At 40.1% G+C, this 20,894-nt stretch overlaps 1 protein-coding gene across 1 annotated transcript in view; it reads left to right on the top strand.

The window, feature by feature from the left end:
• Positions 1-223: 223 nt before the first annotated feature.
• The window catches only part of LOC124625777 (histone-lysine N-methyltransferase SETDB1-like), a 284,740-nt gene continuing 264,069 nt past the window's right edge, over positions 224-20,894 (top strand). Inside the window, exons 1-2 of the mRNA XM_047149218.1 lie at positions 224-268; positions 8,965-9,264. Of these exons, the coding sequence (XP_047005174.1) occupies positions 9,007-9,264 (258 nt within the window). The 5' untranslated portion in view covers positions 224-268; positions 8,965-9,006. The remainder of the gene's footprint in view (positions 269-8,964; positions 9,265-20,894) is intronic.

Below are 20,894 nucleotides of genomic sequence, written 5' to 3'. Positions count from 1 at the left end.
ACATGGGGCTATTGTAGAAAAAACCACTACACTTACACGTGGCTCGTTAGTCTCTCAGGTGGCGAAAAATCAAGATGACATTCACAATGCTCATAAATTTAATTTTTTACAAACTTGAAAGAAAGGTTCACCACAGTAAGCTTCAAATTTTTCCCGCTTGGAGCGTTGCTGTTCTTCGTTGTGGTAGGCCTACAGGAGAGACTCAAGCAGTCTCCATCTTGGATTTACAGCTCCGTGTAGTGTATACAGGTCGCTTTGCACAGCAACGGTAAATTCATGAATAACTTTTTTTAGTAAGTAAAGGTAAAACAATTTTACAAGGGAACAGCGAGATAACAGCATTTATTCTTGAACCAATTTCATACTTTATATTACCATTAATTTCTGGGATAGTTATAGCCTAAATAAAATACATGGATAGTGAAGGGGGCGAGCGCGCTCGCACGCGCTCACACACACACACACACACACACACACACACACACACACGCAGTTAAAGTAATTTGTGCTAATGTCAGGTTGAAACTGATTGTCATTAATACCTTATCCTTCATCATCTTCTTCAGACATCGTCCATCCACTGCTGAATGTAGGCTGCTCCTCATATTTTTCCATTTCACTTGGCTCTTTGCCATCAGGTATCACTATGTTCCTGCCATCTTCATGATACCATTAAGCAGTATCTTATGGTGGGCTGTTCCAATGCTGCCCCATAGGGCAAGGGTGCCCGCGCCTTCCCATCATTGCACTCATGGGCAGGTGCAGTTAGTCTAGGCTACTTGCCACACGGCTTTTTTTCCACATGTTCTGCAGATATATGAGCTGCTAGGCCACCCCTGCCTTCAAGTGCTCAGTCAGAGAGTACAGTTGCATATGGTACAGCCCCAGCTGCAAGACTACCCATATGTTGCCCACCTCTGTCTGTGGTTTCCCAGCTGTCTTTGGATGGGCACATGAGCTACAATAGCTCGATCTTACAGGGTCTTCGAATGCTTCTTTTGTCCCCTCAATTGAACCATGTATGGCTTCACCCATGGTGTCCACTATGTGGTCAGCTTAGCTCATTGCTATTTCAGCCCAGTAACTGTCTCAGTGTTGTGCTATCTATGTATTTCTTCTGATAATCTCATCCCAGTTGTCACTGTGGCTGATTCCCAGTGTTTGCCTCTCTGTTGTCCTTAGTGCACTATACAGTTTACAAACACTCGCTGTTGTGAGAGCTGATGTTTCAAGATCCAAAGTTGTTACTAACAGAATGTAAAAATTGCATACTTTTGTTTTTAGATTCATTTATACACATTTGTTGGTCAGGATGAACTGAAAAATTTTGAACACTGCCCAACTTATGTGTACCAGGTATATTCAGTTATACAGGGTGAGTCAGGAGGAAAGGTACGTGTTTCGACAGGTAATAGCATTTCTGATTCTGAACAAAAAACCTGATGTGGACATATGCCCTATTCTGAATGATTTCCAAGATAGAACACTTTTAATGTACATTTCTATTTATTTTCTGTATTATTGATTGTCATTGTTTACAATGTAGCACAGTAATATAGAGGAAGTTGTGACCAACATATTGATACATGACGCTTGTGGTCTAACAAGTCAGAAAACTACCTCAAACTGGCCTTCAAAGGTACCTAAGCTACAGCACACCCGCAAACTGTTAGTCCTAGACAAAAAAATAAATAGGACCGTTTTTGTAGTAAATTTAATTTAGTTTAATTATGTACTGAGACATGTTTTCTTTGGAGTCTGCGGTTTTTGAGTTATTAAATAAAAACGTACAAAAGTGATATTAAACTTGTTCTATCTCGGAAGCCATCCTTAGTAGGGCATATGTCTATATGAAGTTTTTTGTTCAGAATCACTAATACTATCACGTCTCAAAGCATGTATGTACCTTTTCTCCTGACTCACCCTGTATGCACAGTGACAACAAATCTGAAGCAGCTCAGGTACTGGTTGTCAGTTTTGACCCTTCTATTATCTCAGTTCAAGCCTTTGAATACATATTCCATGATTACCTCCTTACATCTTATTGTCATCATTGCTTATGTGTAAATATGATTCAAGGCTTTATGTACTTCTGATTGATGCTGGCATTTCTAAGGACTGAATATTGATGTCATATTCCATATATTTTTCAGGTAACATTCTAACTGGCTGAATATGATCAACAGTTGGGAAACTTTTGGAAAATAATGCTTCTTTGACTGGTTGTTGGAAGTCCAGTTGTTCTGTCAGTTGGTTAGGACTTAAATGACTTAGAGAACTGAAAGGACAATGTCTGTAGAAATTTTCTATCACACTTTTTGAACAATAGTATCACTTTGGAGTTCTTTCGAGATGTTCAGTATCTTTGCAGTATCAACACATTTGTTTATGAGCATTATTGTAGCTTCAAACAGACCCTTTACTCTTAGTTACAGCTTTCACGTGTTATTTCTTCCTCTCCTGGAGCTTTCAGTTTACACAAGAGTCCGTCTTAAGAATACTGGTAGAAGCTAGATATTACGAGATTCAGGAAAACTCAAACAGGGACTAAAAAGCATCAGATGAGATTGTCGTTCTGGGGAATAATATTAATTCCTAATTTTAGTTTGTGTGTGCTTCTCAGTAATTAACACTTCATTTTACTCAATGCATTTGGCATGTGTAGTTATACTTGGTGTAAGAAACTAACAGAAAAATGAAAAGTGTCTTTGACACTTGGCATAATTTAATAGTAACAACATGTACATGTACAACAATAATTAGATGGGTATGACTGTTAACACAGTACTGCAGGGATTGGATAAAAACTAAGGTGAAAAAATATGAACGGTTTCAATGATTCAGTTAGTAATTTGCTGTGGGATCTCTGTCTGTAACAGTGAGAGAAGCATGAAAGGGGACAGGGGTGCAACAGAACAAAAACCAAAGAATCTTAAGAAGCCCTCCAGTAGCCCTTATTTCACTCATCATTCCCATAAGTTCTCTATAAACCAACCTGTAAGGTTATTTCCTTACCACAGGCTGAGCTTACCAAAACTGTGATGAAAAGGAGCCCATGCAAGTGTACTTGTCAGATTATTCAGTATAGGATAACATGTGTTAGTTACATAATGAGAATAACGACTAGTGACATCGGCTATCATAATGCTGGTGTGCAGATTAGGAAGGTAAGAAAGAAGTACCCATCAGCTCATGTGCCATGTTGTAAGAAACATAAATCAAAACAAGGCAAGAGTGAATATTATTGAGCCTTTACTTCAGTATGTGATGGTTGCAGAATACTGATGAGGATTATATACGGAAGAATGAGAATCTAGTAGCAGCTGATGTTGGGGAAGGTCAGTTTGGTTTCTGGAGAAATGTAGAACCACACATAGCAGTACTGAACCTACAACCTATCTTAGAAGATAGACTGAAGAAAGACAAAATGTTAGTGAAAGGTTTTGAAGATGTGGGCCAGAATATAATATTTCAAATTCTGAAAGTAATAAGGATGAAATACAGTAAGTGGAAGGTTATCTACAACTTCTACAAAAACCAGACTATAGTTATATGAATTGAAGTATTGAAAGGGAAGCATTAGTTGAGAAGGGGTGAGACAGGTTTGTAGGCCTCCCCTCCTTCCCATCTTACTCAGTCTGTACATTGAGAAAAAGAAATTTGGGAAAGGAATTAATGTTCAGGAAGAAGAAATAAAGACATTGAGGTTTGCTGTTTACATTTTAATTCTGGTAGAGATGGCAAAGGACTAGGAAGATTAGTTTAACAAAATTGATTGTGTCTTGAAAAGAAGTTATGATACGAATATCACTAAAGGAAAACAAGGGTAATGAAATTCAATCAGAATAAATCATGCAATATCATGGGAATTTATTAGGAAATGAGGCTGTAACAGGGCTGTTGGGCAGCAGAATAACAGATGACAGCTGAACTGATCAGAATATGTAATGTAGACACTCGTGTTAGGAAGAAAACCATTTCCAAAAAAAGAGGAATTTATTGACAGAATATGAATTTAAGTGTTTGTGACACAACTTGGCTAGAAGAGAGGGTTCATTTGATATGACACATCATAAGGCATCAAGCTCTTTTCAGTTTGGTAATGGATGGAAGTGTGTGGGGGGGGGGGGGGATAAAAAAGATTGGAGGAGACAAAGAGATGAATACAATAAACAGGTCCAAAAGAGTGTAGGTTGCAGTGGAGATGAAGAGACTATTGTGAAGAACTCAATCAAACCAATCTGCAGACTGCAAACAACATCAACAAAAAAGTAATGGGATTGCCAGTGCAGCATTCTGTCTGCCTACAGTGTGGATGTATCTTGCAGCAACAGGTTAACATTCTAGATGTGTTCTGAGAGTTTTGATCAGTAGCATAACACAGTTACTTGTACTTTTTTTATCTTTTGTTTGTGAAGTAGATGTTTATAGTGCATTCTGAAAATGACAAATGAACAATTTTAGAAGAACTGCACTATGAAGCTGTATTTCAGATTTTGCTGTGTCGGTAGAGAAATGTTTGCATGTTTGCAAAATCTCAGCAGAGGTATGGAGAGTGTGTTTGTCAAGGATCCACTTTCAGTAGTATTCAGAGTGGATATTTGATCGAAGGTGAACATCAAGAACTGAACAGGAAGTTACAAGATTATGGGAAAATAAATTCAACTCTCACCACTGTAAAAGAATTTCATATGAGGGAAATCTTTGAAAAGATTTCTCCAAACACCTTTCATGAAACTGAAGTATAACAGTAGGAAAAAGTGTGGCAGATGTTTGGGGCAATTTGAAGATAAGTCATTTTTTTGTAAATAATATTACTGATGATATGTTGATTTTCAAATAAGATCCAGAAACACAGTAAGAGTGCAAGAAGTAACACACATCACCCTTCACCAATTCTGAAAAAAGTGTGAATGTTCATGCCACATGTGTTTTCAATGCCAGTGGGTTGCTCATAAAGAATTATGCCTACAGGAAAGTTGTTTTGCTGGGAAGTATTTGGGGGGGGGGGGGGGGTCTTAAAAATGGTTGTATGCTTGAAATGCTGCTGCATGATGATCCTGTGCCTCACCAGACTATTCTTATTGTTAACTGATCACTTTAAAGTGTGTTTTCAATATCAGCGAAAGAGAAAGGATTAAAGACTACAGTCTTGGGAAGAAAGGTGCGTGAGAAACCACTGGGATGTTTTTCTCTCAAAAATGCTGTGGATTAGATGGCTATGTGACAGAATATAATGCTGCAAAGAGAATTATAATGCTTTTGAGTGCACTCACTTCTGCAAAAAATAATACTTAATTCAAGCATCTGAATGAAGACAGTCTGTATGTAGGACAGTGACTTTACGTATACATCTACATGATTACTCTGCAGTTCACAATTAAGTGCTTGGCAGATGATTCAAGCTGTTTCTCTGTCGTTCCACTTTCTAATGGTGTGCGTGAAAAATGAGCTTCCCTCACAACATGATCTCTGTGATTTTTCCAATTTAAGTAATTCATAATTACAATCCCTAAGTATTTAGTTGAATTTACAGCTTTGAGATTTGTGTAATTTATTGTGCAACGGAAATTTAGTGGAATTTTTTTAGTACTCATATGAATGCCGTCACACTTTTTATTATTTAAAGTCAATTAATTACCACTTTTCACACCATACATATATCTTGTCTAAATAATTTTGCAGTTGGTTTTGATCATGTGTTAACTTTACAAGGTGGTAAGTGACTGCGTCATCTGCAGACAGTCTATGTGTGCTGCGCAGATTGTCTTCTGTGTCACTTATGTAGGTCAGGAACAACAGAGGGCGTGTAACACTTTCTAGGGGAATGCCAGATATTACTTCCATTTTAATCAACGGCTTCCCATCAGTTACTTCGAACTACCACCGTTCTGAAAGGAACTCGTGAATCCAGTTGCATAACTGAGGTGATACTTCATAGGCATGCAATTTGATTAGAAGTCATTTGTGAGGAAAGGTGTCAAAAGCCTTTTGGAAATCTAAGAATATGGAATCAATTTCATATCCTCTGTCAAAAGCACTCATTACTTCATGTGATAACGAGCTAGTTGTGTTTCACAAAAATGATATTTTCTGAATGCCTGCTGACTATTTCTCAGTAAATCCTTTACTTGGAGGTAATTCATAATGCTCAAACATAATATATGTTCCAATATCCTACTGAAAATTGACGTTAGCGATATGGGTCTGCAGTTCATCCAGTTACCCCTATTTCTTTTTTTTTGGTGTTGGTGTGACTGTGCAACTTCCCAGTCTTTAGGTACAGATCTTTCAACAAGCGAATGATTGTATATGATTCCGAAGTATGGAGCTATTGTATCAGCATACTCTGAAAGGAACCTGACTAGAATACAGTCTAGAACAAAGGCCCTGCCTTTATTAAGTGATTTAAGCTGCTTTGCTACAGTGAGGATATCTACTTCTAAGTTACTCATGTTGGCAGTAGTTCTAGATTCAAATTCTGGAATATTTACTTCATCTTTGTTGGTGAAATAAATCTGCTGTACCGGCACTGTCATCAGTGATATCACCATCACCATTGTCATTGTGCAGTGAAGGTACTGATTGCGTCTTGATGCTGGTCTAGATTACATATGACCAGAATCTTTTGGTTTTCTGACACATTTTGAGACAAGAGTTTCATTGTGGAAACTATTAAAAGCATCTTGCATTGAAGTTCATGTTATGTTCAGTAATTCACACCTAACATTTGTGAACATTACCGTCAATGCTAAAAGTGGCTTCAGTTCATGATGAGTGTTGTTACTTGACCTTTTGGGATCAGTCCTTGATGATGACTGTGAAGCAGAAAATGGCTATAGTCCTCTCATTTTGAGCCGGCTGAAGTGGCCGTGCGGTTCTAGGCGCTGCAGTCTGGAACCGCGAGACCGCTACGGTCGCAGGTTCGAATCCTGCCTCGGGCATGGATGTGTGTGATGTCCTTAGGTTAGTTAGGTTTAACTAGTTCTAAGTTCTAGGGGACTAATGACCTCAGAAGTTGAGTCCCATAGTGCTCAGAGCCATTTGAACCATTTGAATCTCTCATTGTGATGAAAGATGTTGTGATGTTACTGACATATTGGTGGGAAATTACGATGAAGCTGTTAGGTAAATGTCTAAGGAACTGAACTGTGTACAAACAATATTCAGCAGTAGCAAATTTAGGAGGAGCTGAATACGAGCCGGCTCTCGCGCGCGCACGCCCACCCACACACACACACACACACACACACACACACACACACACACACACACACACCCGCGCGCGCGCGGAAGCAGAGTTATTATATTATGCACAACTGTAACATTTGCTAATTGTATGGATTCAAGAAATCCTTTGTGGTATAGGAGTTGCCTGCTATCTGTGAGACATTTTATTTCCATGGGTATTTTGTCAGAGAGTTCTATAGCCGTATATTTACCCCTTACGTGCCAAAGTTTGGTTTGTTAAAGGATAATGCATGTAATTTTTCTTTCTAGTGCTGTAATTGTGAGTATCTCTGTTCTTATCAAACTCAGCTGTGGTGTTGATAACAAACATCATAAGTGAATAAATGTGCTGTGAAGCTGTGGTGAATATTCCTAGATGCTTAGAGAGATGCCTGTGAGATGTCTGTGTCTTAGCCTGACACATAATTGTAATTACTTTCTTTTGTATGATAATGAATATTATCCTATAAGACATCAGTGGATGAAATTGTATAAAATGTGTTTACTTGCAGGTTTAAATATCCCATAAGTTGGCAATTATTCTTATGACAAAAGTAGCTGAACCTAAAGATTTTAGTAGGTCTTATATAGCTTTTTTTCTTCACTTTTAAGTGTAAATTATATTTCAATCGCATCGAACTGAAATTTCTGAAGATAACTGTTCTATTTGGCCGTAACAAGCAAAGAACAATTGAGAATGGGTCTCGCATCTCCTTTTTTACGTTGTACGTCATCATTGACTTTCATTTTGTGATGAAAATGGTGGGAATTCACTCATGATAATGAATTTATGTATGCTGTGACTATTAATGAGCCACTGTTTGGATTTAGCAACCACAGGCTACACAATGTTTACAATACGGGCTCAGTTCGGTGAACTTACAGGACTCGTAAGTTTTTTTTCCCTACGTGATGCAATAATTTTGATTTTAATGAGCGTCAACAGGTAGATATGTGAAGTTCAAATGAAAATGGTTGAACAAAGTTCTGTGCTGATTTGTTCAGCTGAGCTCATCAGTCAGTAGGATTATGGGCATTGTTGTGTGAAATGGTATTACAAGCACTGCATTCAGAAACAGTATAACTGTTAGGCCCTCCACAATCAGAGCCTCACTTCAAGAATGTTGGTTTAACCAAACATATATCATCTTCTTGAGTTCCGTGGGGCTGGGAAAAATATTGTTACCATGTGAAATTTGTGTGCATACTGGACATGAAAGAAGATCCAGGACCATTTTTAAAAGTAAGTTTCCTGTCAAAGATGATGTAAGCAATTGAAAAAAGCTTGAGCTGTAATTAAAGTGTTATGTGATGCGAGAAACAATAAAATTTCATTCAAGAAAACCATTGTGGAAGATTTCTTGAGCATATGTCGGTTCAGTTTTTATTGTTTCTCTAGAGTAATGTCAAACATTTTTTCATCATACAACCAATGATATTTTGTGAAAAGTGAACAAATATAACATCTAGAAATTTCCGCATGATTATGTATTAAAACAAGAAAAATAAAGAAAATTAATTTGTAGTTGGTTTTCTGGTTTTATTAATAAGTTGCTTATTCAGAGGTGATTATGTAGAAGCCATGTTGACACTAGTATGACTTGTTAAATCTATTTCCACTTTTGTAACAATTAGCTAGTAAAAATTTCATGGAAGAAATCTCTACCAGTATTGCAAATTACACATGGTGTGTAATATTTATCTGGTGTATTAATTTTATGCATTTTGTTTCAGGATTCCGCTACAGACGATGGTAGTAATAATGCATCAAACCTCATGATGGAAGTGGAGGAAATACCTGCTCCTGTTAATGGAACAACAGATAGTGCCAGCATGAATAACAAGCAGGGACAGATAATTGATGTGGAAATGGGCTCCCATGGGAGCACATGCTGCAATTTTGAGTGTGAGGAACGGGAGAACCTTTTCAGGCCAAGTACTTCAGCACTATCATTCTATGGTTTGAAGTACAGTAAAGGCAGACATTACAGGATATGTGATAAGTGTTCTATGAAAGCTCAAGAGCACTTTGCTGTAAGTAACAGTGATGCAAAGTACATAGTTTAGGTATCCTCTGTAAATGATTTACATGAATTTCCATATTAACAAAAAAAAAAAAAAAAAAAAAAAATCAGAGGTTAATTGTTGGCAGGAAAGTTAGTTTAGAGCTATGTAACTCTCTCTCACCTAGTTACTTGAAGGGCTCTTCACATCGTCCTAACTGAACATTGACATTAATTTGCTTATTTCCTTTCCTTTTTTTCTTGAATTCTTTTCATTTTTATTAATTAAGTTTGAACATGTGGAACAAGTTATTGTTAGAATAAGTTAACAGGATGAAGTAATGTGTGCTCAACAGTCCAACCTAATTTGTTGCTTGGATTTACATGCCAAGTCCAAAGAAGAGTCAACCTGCTATTATTACACAACTGTTGGTTTTCCTTATCATTTGAATTGGTGGAGGTTGTAAAGATATGACAGTGAACTGCTGTTGCTAGTTACAGTGGAACAAAATTTTCTTGTATGTGAATTGAAGGAGGATCACTGCTATCAGCTGCAGTGGGAAATTAAGCAGAATCAGCGGCGATGAGTGAAAATGTGTACCAGACTGGGACTCAAACCTGAGATCTTCTGCTTATTAGGCAGATGCAGTAACCACTGCACCCTCCAGGACACAGTGTTATCGCAACTGCACAAACTGTCTCGGTACGCCTTACGGGTGCTCCACACTCCCATCGAGCGCCACCTATCTGCAGTCACTGTCCATTATAGTTCTCTTCGCTACATAGAGCTTGCCACAGGGGGTCAGGTGTATTTGTGCATTCATACTGAAGAAAGTGGATCTGTTGCCCAGCCATGCTTATAAATTATTTGAATGCATAGTGTCTGTTCGTTCGAAAGGACAGACACTATACAGCTACCACAGCTGTGAAACACTATGTGTAAATTGAAAGGGGATCACTGCTATCAGCTGCTGCGCAACATTAAGTGGAATCAACGGCGATGAGTGAAAATGCGTGCCAGAGCGGTATTTGAGCCCGGGTTCTACTGCTTACGAGGCAGATGTGGTAACTATTGTGCCATCTGGGACACAGCATCATCGTAACTGCATGGACTATCTTGGTATGCCTCAAAGCTGAGTGAAACACATTATGCTGTCAAGAGGGCAATGTGTGAAGCCTTTAGTGACTACCATAGCAGAATATTGTCAAATCATCTTTCACAAAACCCAAAGAAGTTCTGGTTGTATGTAAAGGCTGTTAGTGGCTCCAAAGTTTGTGTTCAGTCCCTAGCGAATGAGTCAGGAACAGAGACTGAGGGTTACAAAGCAAAATCCAAAATGCGTAACTCAGTTTTCAAATGTTCTTTCACAAAGGAACACCCAGGAGAATGTCCCAATTTAATCCTTGTACCACTGAAAAGATGAATGAAATCAGTGTTAGTGTCAGAGATGTTGAGAAACGACTGAAATCTTTAAAATTGAACAAAGCTCCGGGGCCTGATGGAATCCCTAGGCTCAGTTTCTCTTCTAACTGTAATCTATTATAGATCCCCTGAACAAAAAACTGTGCCCATTAGTTGGAGGAAACCGCAGGTAACACCCGTCTACGAGAAGGGCAGTAGAAGCGATCCACAAAACTACCATCCAATATCCTTGTCATCATTTTGTTGTAGAATCTTAGAGCGAACTCTGAGCTCAAGCATAATGAGGTAGTTTGAACAGAATGACAACCTCAATGCCAACAAGCATGGATTCTGAAAACATCGATCATATGGAATGCAGCTCACACATTTTTTCACATGACATACTGAAAGCTTTGGATCAAAGTAGTCAGGTAGATACGGCAACTCTTGATTTCCACAAAGCATTTGACTCAGTACCACACCTATGCTTATTTTTAGAAGTTCGATCATGTGGGGCATCAAGTGAAATTTGTGACTGTATTGAGAACTTTTTGATGGGAAGGATGCAGCAGGTTATATTGGATGGAGAGTCATCGTCATGTGTAGAAGTAACTTTGGGTGTATCCCAGAGAAGTGTGTTGGGACAATTGCTGTACATTTTTTTATCTTAATGACCCTGTAGACAATATTAATAGTAACCCCAGACTTTCTGTCGATGATGCAGTTATCTGTAATGAAGTACTATCTCAAAGAAGCTGCATAAGTATTCATTGAGATCTTGATAAGATTTCAAATTGCTGCAGAGATTGGCAACTTGCTTTAAATATTTAGAATCGTAAAATAGTGCACTATACAAATCGAAAAAATCGTAGTATCCTATGACTATAATATCAATGAGTCACAGTTGCAATTGGCCAACTCAAATATTTGGGCGTAACACTTGCAGGGATATGAAATGGAATAACCACATATGCTCTGTCGTGGATAAAGCACATGGTAGATTTTGGTTCATTGGTAGAATACTGTAGAAACGCATTCAGTCTATAAAAGACATTGTTTACAAATCGCTTGTGTGACTCATTATAGAGGATTACTCAAGTGTGTGGGACCCATAGCAATAGGACTAACGGGATATTGGATGTATACGGAGGAGGACAGCATGAATGGTCACAGATTTGTTTGAGTCGTGGAAGAGTGTTACAGTGATGCTGAAAAAACTGAAGTGTCAGACTCTTTAAGATAGGTGTAAACTATCTCAAAGTGTATGAACAAAGTTGCAAGAACTGGCTTTAAATGATGACTCTAGGATTATGCTACAACCTTCCTATGTATAGCTGATACAGGGATTCTGAGGAAAAGGTTAAAATAACCACAGCATGCACAGAGGCATTCAGACAGTCGTTCTTGCTGCACTCCTTATGTGAAAGGAAGGGGAAGAAATCCTAATAACTGGTACAGTAGGTCATACCTTCTGCTGTGCTCTTTGTGATGGTTTGCAGAGTATGTACATAGATGTAAATAATGAATTTATGAAGGTCACTTTAAACACTATAGTGCTATATTAGGCATGGTCCTATGATAAGTGCCTTCCTCTGCCCTTCAACATCAGTTACCCAGCCAGTTTTAGGGGGATTCACAGTTTAACGTGGACTCTGAACCACTGGGAAATTTGACATTTTTTTTTTTTTTTTTTTTTTTATTTTATTTATTTTTTTTTTTTTTTTTGCATTAACAAACAGTGCCAGAGGTGAAATAAGTGGAAAGTGACGGTTGAAAATCCTAGAGCTTCTGAATGGGGATTGAACCTGAGACCTGTAGATCTGTAGTCTGGCACTGTCCACTGTCCCACTGAACCACTGAGTCAGTATGTATATAAAATAGTAAACTGTGTATTTGAGTTTTATCCACAAAGTAATGAATCTCAAGCTTTTTGCGCTGTCTAGAATTGAACATCAGGTTTGTTGTCAGATTACAATGCATTTTGAAGTGCTGCCATCACTGCATTGTGTTGATTTTTCTGTAACAATGAAATGTAATGGTTAATTCCCTTACTAATGTGTTCAGAGAGTTTACAAAAATCCTGTTATGCACTTGTATAGAGCAGACGTTTTAGATAACATTTTAGATAGGAACATTAATGTGGAAATGTGTTTTCTCCATCTACATGTGTAGCCTGCAAATCACTATGTAGTGCATGGCAGAGGTTACATCTCATTGTACCAATTATTAGGACATTTTCCCATTCCATTCATGTATAGAACACATGAAGAATGACTACTTAAACCTGTGCACACCATGATTAGCCTAATTGTGCATGAATTTTAATCTAATCTTGTCTTTGCAATCTCTATGGGAGTGATACAGGGGGAAGTATATTCCCACATTCATCACTTAAAGTTGCCTCCAGTCACTTCCTAAGCAGGCTTACACATGATAAGTATGCCTATGACTTTGTGTCAACACCGAGCAAGGTGGCGCAGTGGTTAGCACATTCAGGACTCGCATTCAGGAGGAGGATGGCTCAAACCCGGATCTGGCCATCCTGATTTAGGTTTTCCGTAATTTCCCTAAATCGCTTCAGGCAAATGCTGGGGTGGGTCCTTTGAAAGTGCATGGCTGACTTTCTTCCTCATCCTTCCCTAATTCTATGGGACTAATGGCCTCGCTGTTTGGTCCCCTCCCACAAACCAACTAACCAATCAGGTGTTTACCAGTTCAGTTCTTTCAGCATCTCTGTGACACTCTCCTATGATCAGACAAATTTGTGATCATTCTTGCTGCCTTCCTTTGTATCCATTTAGTGTCATTAGTCCTTGGTTCCACAAATTTGATCAATATTTCAGGATGGATTGCCCAAGTGTGTTGTGTTCAATCTTTGTAGACTGATAGCATTTCCATAATATTTCACCAATGAATCTGTCTGCAATCTGCTTTACTTACAATTGAGTCTATATGATATTACCATTTCATATCTCTACTAGTTTTTACACTCAGTTATTTATATGAGTTGATTAGTTCCTGCAGTGAATCATTGGTATTGTAGTTATAGGATGCTTCATTTTCTTCTTTTGTGAAAGGCACAGTTTTACATTCCTGAATACATGAAGCAAGCTGCCAATTTTTGCACCATATTGAAGTTGTGTTAGGATGTGACTGAATATTTATGCAGTTTCTTTCAGACAGTACTTCAGTTTAGATAACTGAGTACTCTGCATAAAATTTAAAGTCACTATTAACAATTTAGGACAAGACAGATTGTTATTAACCGTGAAGAAGACACGTCAGGTTGCAGACAGGCACAATTAAGACACTTACATAAAGCTTTTGGCCACAGCTTTCACCAGTAAAAAAGAAACGCATGTCATTCACACATACAAGCAAGCACACCTCATGTATACATGACTGCCAACTCGAGCATCCCGAGATGCTTGCTCGTGTGTGTAAATGGTGTGTTTATGTGTGTCTTTTTTACTGATGCAGGCTGTGGTTAAAAGCTTGTAATTTTCTTTTAATTGTGGCTGTCTGCAACTTGACATGCCTTCTTGATGGTTAGTAGCTATCTGTATTTTCCTACATTGTTGATATACCTATCTGGTGTTTCCATTGTTTGATCAACATTACTATTAATATTGTCTGCAAGGTTGTTAATATACAACATGAACAGCAAGACTCCCAACACCTTGTTGATGATTCCAAGATAACATGCTGTCTTCTCCCCACCAAGAAATCCTCATCTCAGTCACAAATCTTATTGATACCCCGTATGATTGTACTTTTGGTAATAAGAGCATGTGTAATACTGAGTCGAATGCCTTTTGGTAGTCAGGAAACACAACGTGTATCTGACTGCTGTGACCAATGAGTTTTAGGATGTCATGTGAGAGAAATATGAACTAAGTTTCACATTATTGATGTTTTCTGCGAAACAAAATCACCTTATGTTTTTTGCTCTTTCTGAATTATGATTTTCTTAACCAGTTAACTGTGAAAATTTTGTGATGTGGTGACCCTCATGGTCATTGCACAAATCATATGTACTCGGCATATTCTGATACGCTTGGTCAAAAATTAATGGCATACAGCTGCATCCCCAAATCGTGTAAGCAGTTGTCATACCAGCTGTAAAAGGGTCCTGTAAATAAGATTCATTGTGTAGCTCCCCAAGTTGAAGTCTAAATGAGTAAAATCCAGGAAGTTTTAACACTCATCCAAACCTAAAAGTTGATGACCATCGATTTGACTAGAGATTGTCCCATTGTGATGAAATTATGTATGTTTGTAAACAGATAGGACATGTCTTTCAAGACGTCCAGTACTTCTTTGCAGGAAAAAGGGGAGGGGGGGTGGGGGGAGGGTGGAAGAATGCACAGATGCATAGCCTAATTAAAAAGCCATTGGTGATACATTCAGTAACATCAGTTGATTGTATAGTGTAAGCACTCAATGTGGGTAGACTACAATATTGGGTCCGCCGCTCGTGGTCTCGCGGTAGCGTTCTCGCTTCCCGAGCCCGGGGTCCCGGGTTCGATTCCCGGCGGGGTCAGGGATTTTCACCTGCCTCGAGATGACTGGGTGTTTGTGTTGTCCTCATCATTTCATCATCATCCAGGAAAGTGGCGAAATTGGACTGAGCAAAGATTGGATAATTGTACGGGCGCTGATAACCACGCAGTTGAGCGCCCCACAAACCAAACATCATCATCATCATCACCATACAATATTGGGGAAGATTATAAGAAGCATCATTACTAGTGAAAGAGTTACAAAAATTTCAGTCCATTTTATTTTCAATCTAACACCTAGAAATGTACCATTTTTTAGTGTTCTCTTTTATTCTTTTGTGGCTGTAACTTGCAGTCTGCATAGGCAGTGTTAAATATATCTACATATGTAGTGTTATTTGTATACTGAAAATATTCAGAAAGTGATGCACCTAATCTCAATCCACTGTGTATTATCAGTCCACAAAACAAACAGTAAATTCTTCTGATGTTGCTTATTGTGGTGGAGCTGGAACATTTGTGTGTCTCCAATTACATGTCAATTGTTCAGCGAGCCTACATTGTTCAGGATGTGGGCTATGGTGATGGTGTGGTAACGGAAATTCATAAGTACACTTGCAGAAAATGTATTAATTCTGCCAAATGAGTAAATGAAAAAGTGACAAAAATTAAATTAGGTCATAATGTTCATTAACCAGTAATTGCAATAATTGTGTTTGCATAACATTTCCACTTGAACACTGATCCCAGAAGGTGTACGCTCCTCGGTGAATAGTGCATCGTCCAATTGTGTGAGTATGAGAGAACATTGGATGCGCATCTGGAACAAAACGAACCTTCTTCTCGTGGTCACAGGTGCCATGTATTTTGAGGACATGACGAAGTGAAAGCAGAAACAAATGGAGAGCGCCAAACGAACTTCCATACGTGTCTGCGGGAACTCGTATTAAGCTTGATCCCGTGGCCCACAGATTGAGTTACAGACTCTCAAAAAACACATCTGTACTATACGGCAACTCAGTTTGCCTTGCTGTTACTCTCTCTCTTTTTTTTTTAAACCTGCATCCGTGCATGACACACGTTGCCAGAATTTTGCCTATTGGCAGGTATGCGTGCTGACCGATATCGGACACAGCTAACGTGGGCCGCCATGAGTGGCTCTGGTCCATTCACGCGTTTTCATGGGACAGCTCCCACAATGGCACTTACCAGAATATTTGCATTCATATTTGTTTGTATCAGGTTGAATGTGTAGGGAACTTTAGTGTGAACCATTGCTTGAGCTGCTCTTTAAAATCATCTGCAGTCAGAATTTTCAATTAATTTTGTGAGTAAGTTAGATACTTTACTTCTTTGATACACGTCATTCACTGTCCGTGTAAGTCTGTCGATGTCCATGTATGTGAAAAATCTCTTTGCCTGTTATAATGGACCTGCGTGTTTAACACTAGTTAGGTGGCTACTTCCACCATCACAATTGTTTCACACCCCCAATACTACAGATATTTAGAACATTGAAGGTAATGAATAGACTTGCATACAAATCTCGTGATTCTCTTCCTGTGAAATAAAGACCCATTTTAACCAATTTGGCAGATACTGTTCCATGATACTGAAACATATGACAGAATGGAATACATCTGGCTAAATACACACTACTTTATGTTTGAGTATTATGATGTAGACCTAGTACAAATAAATAAAGGCTCTGTTAGTTTTTTGCATACTGAATCAGCTTGCTGTTTCCATGAGAGTTGATCACATACGTACAAATCCAAAAGTGTAGGTTCTGAATAGGTTGTTACAAGAATATCTTTGTATACACCAATTAATTTACAATGGTTCAATCCCGCATCCGGCCATCCTGATTTAGGTTTTCCGTGATTTCCCTACATCCCTCCAGGCAAATGCCGGGATGGTTCCTTTGAAAGGGCACGGCCGAATTCCTTTCCCATCCTTCTCTAATCCGAGCTTGTGCTCCATCTCTAATGACCTCGTTGTCGACGGGACGTTAAACACCAATATCCTCCTCCACCAATTAATTTATTTGTTGCAGACAATTTAAAATATATGGCACTTTTACTAGCTAACTAAATTCTTGAACTGGCTTTCTCAAAATAATTTTTTGCTTTTTTTAGTAGAGTTTTGCATGTGTCTCCTCAGACTAGCTGCGCTATCTGTATAGAAAATTCTATTTATGTAATTGGCATTCACAGTAATAGCACAGTTATTGGCTAAAGGGAGTTGGATTTCATTGACATAACGTGTTAATAAGAGTGTACCCACGATGTAACCTTAGAGAAAGCCAACATCTGTGTTCCTTAGCTTGAATCTTTTGCTTTCTTTTATGTTGTTATAATTTCTGAGCGCTATTTTCTGTTTTCTAAGGCCAGGATGATCTACTCTAAGAGCTGGAATAGAGCCATGAATTACTACTTTGGTTCGTGTGGGTGTCAACCACAGTTGATACCAGTATCCATTCCAGATATTTATGCTAGCTTGTGTTAGTTTCTGTAACATGGCAAACTCGAAGATTGCTTTATGGGGAACAAATACGCAAGCACACATTACAGAACATTTCAAACAGCCTTGTCGGTCACTGTGATGCTTTTTGGACTAGATGTATAGTGTTTCACCAATAGGGGAAATGACTGTCAATTGTTGATATTGAGTTGAGAGCTTTTTTAACATGTGATCAGTATGTGAATTGTTCTTATTGAGGCTTGGTTCAGAGATTTACAAGCATTCAGGATGAGGCTGAGACTACTGTTAGAAATATTTCTGCTGAGAGTTAACGCTATTCACTTGTCTTGCCGAACTATTCAGGCCTTGGCGAGATGGTGTACAGTGTGGGATGTTTTTGGAGGGTCTATTGCTTCATGTGAGGTCTGAAACATCAGGAAAACAGATGTTGACGGATTCTTACTGAGAAAGGCAACATTTGTTCTGGAAATCATTCGTTGGATATGGTACCAGAAATTACAGAAATTAGTAGAATTTGTGGAAAATGTCACCATGTTTGCCTTTAATTCATTTTCAGCACAGACCAAATGGAACTAAGACTTAAATTTACTAGAGTTAGTAAACAAAGAAATTTTCCTGGATGTGACAGTCCTATACCACTTTCAAACTGTAATCAGTGATTGATTCATAAGATGCAGAGCAGAAATTGGATACTGTTGTAACGTCAAGTTGAACACATATATTTCAAAGACGACACAATACAAGTCACAGAGCAAGTAGACAAAGTAAGACATGTGTACACGGTAACAGTTAAATCAGCACTGAGTCCAAGTCTAGCGGCCGCTGGCTGGCTGGCCGCTTGGGTGGCACGGCTGCTGCATCGCTGGCAGACAGCGCCGCATGTAGAGGACACGCGTAACTGCGCGGTGGCACTTTGAAAGATCGGCGAGTCACTACATTTTTCCCCCCTTTAAATTTTTTGCACTGGTCTTGGAGGTGGCCTGTAGATTGCTAACGTCCATAGGTGTTGTTTGAGTGGCCATAAAGTCTCGAGGAGGAGGCTTCCCGTATGGACGGAAGTGTCCCCGATGATAATGGGTCGAGATGACAGGAGACGTAGGGGTCGAATTTGCTGGGGCCCTGTGTACCAATCTGCCCATTGCGGCAAGTCCGGTTGTTATAACAGGAGACATGGGCGATGTGTCGGTGTCCGTAGGAGAAGGAGGCGAGTAGAGTTGCTCCGACAGATGATGGTCATCCGGTTCCTGCATGGGCACGTCTCCTGGTGGCGTCCATTCTTGTGCTGGCACCGAGATGATGGTGAGAGGGCTGTTTTGTGAGTAATGAGAGATGCCCAGATCCCAAGTGTCAGGTAGAGCTGAAGGTGGTGTAGTGGCATTCGGAACAGGCGTTGCCGGCACACGAGGACGAAGCTGGTCCGAAGGACGTACTGCAACACCCATGTCCGTGTGGATTTCATACAGGCGTCGGCCACGGTGTCGTAAGATGCGGCCAGGACTCCATTTGGGCCGCCTGCCATATCCCCGTACCCATACTAGGTCGCCGGCAGTGAACCGGCCAAGCGAAGGCACCCGCGGCCATGAAGTGGAAGGCCGCAGAAGATGAAGTAGTGTGCGGGGCTGTCGGCCATGTAAGAGCTCAGCCGGGCTGTGGTCGCCCATGGGGGTGAAACGGTAAGAAGCCAGTAATTGGAGAAGCGCATCATCACCAGCAGAAGAAGTCAGGAGTTCCCTCATCTGAGCCTTAAATGTGCGGACCACTCGTTCAGCTTCACTGTTTGACTCTGGGTGGAACGGAGGGGCCTTGACATGCATGACGCTGTGATGGGCACAAAAATCCGCAAATTCGGAAGAGGCAAATTGTGGACCATTATCAGTAACGAGTAGAGGGAAGGCCTTCCAAAGGGGGAAATGAGAGCTAGAGCATTTGTGGTTGCCGCGGTGGTAGGTGATGTGCAATGGACAATGAAAGGAAAGTTAGAGTAGGCGTCAATTACGAGTAGCCAGTAAGTACCTAAAAAAGGTCCTGCGAAGTCGGCATGAATACGCTCCCAGGGCTTCTCAAGCGAAGGCCACGGTAACAAAGATGACTTTGAAGCGGCTGCCTGTGACGCACAAGGGCCTCAGGCAGCGACCATGTGTGCGATTTCAGAGTCGGTGCCAGGCCAGTACACACGACGGCGTGCCAGGGATTTTGTATGAGAGACACCCCAGTGCCCTTGGTGAAGGAGGCGCAAGACCCACGCATGCAAAGACGCAGGTACCACAATAGGCAGCGAAGCATTGTCGGTGGAAAGGAGGATGACACCATCCCTAGCCGTGAGGCGGTAGCGCAAAGCTTAGTAGTTCCGCAACGGATCAGAAGCCTTAGTGGACAGACAATCTGGCCAACCCTTCTGAGTACAGCGTAAAACCCGAGAGAGGGTAGGATCAGAACCTGTAGCAGCCGCCAGCCGGTCCCCGGTGATGGGGAACCGGTCCACAACCCGCTGATTGGTAACATCCAGGTGGAAACACAAAAGTTCGTCCATATCGAATGCCAGATCAGGACCCATGGGAAGGCGAGACAGTACATCAGCATTCACATGTTGAGCCGTCGGCCGAAATTAATCTAGTAATTGAAACGAGGTAAGTAAAGAGCCCAATGCTGCAGGCAGTGTGCAGCCTTGTCGGGAAGCGACGTTGATGGATGAAACAAGGAAACAAGTGGTTTATGGTCCGTAACAAGATGAAGTTTGGAACCATAAAGAAAAACACCAAACTTATGAAGAGCATAAATAATGGCCAAAGCTTCTTTTTCAATTTGAGAATATTTTCGTTGGGCATCCATGAACGTTTTGGAGGCATAAGCAATGGGTTGTTCAGGACCGTCAGAAAAATGGTGCGCAAGGACTGCACCAACCCCATAGTGAGAGGCGTCCGTGGCAAGAACAAGATGTTGGCCAGGTCGATAAGTCGCCAGGCACGGGGCCTGTTTCAGCATAGTCTTCAATTTTTGGAAAGCCACATTGCATGACACGAACCAGTGAAAGGGCACGTTTTTATGCAACAGGCGATGCAACGGCTGAGCCACCGAAGCCACAGACAGCAAAAACCTGTGATAGTATGCTATTTTCCCCAAGAAAGCCTGCAGTTCCTTATCAGATGTAGGGTGAGGAAGGGCATCGATCGCAGTGACAGTTTGCTGAAGCGGACGAATACCATCTCGAGAAAGTTGGAACCCCAAGTATGTGATAGATACCTGAAAAAATTGTGACTTCTGAAGATTGCACTT

Source organism: Schistocerca americana, chromosome 8 (assembly GCF_021461395.2).
Source record: "Schistocerca americana isolate TAMUIC-IGC-003095 chromosome 8, iqSchAmer2.1, whole genome shotgun sequence".
Lineage (NCBI taxonomy): Eukaryota > Metazoa > Arthropoda > Insecta > Orthoptera > Acrididae > Schistocerca > Schistocerca americana.
Note: the sequence above shows the minus strand (reverse complement) of the source record. Positions and strands in the feature narration are given on the sequence as shown.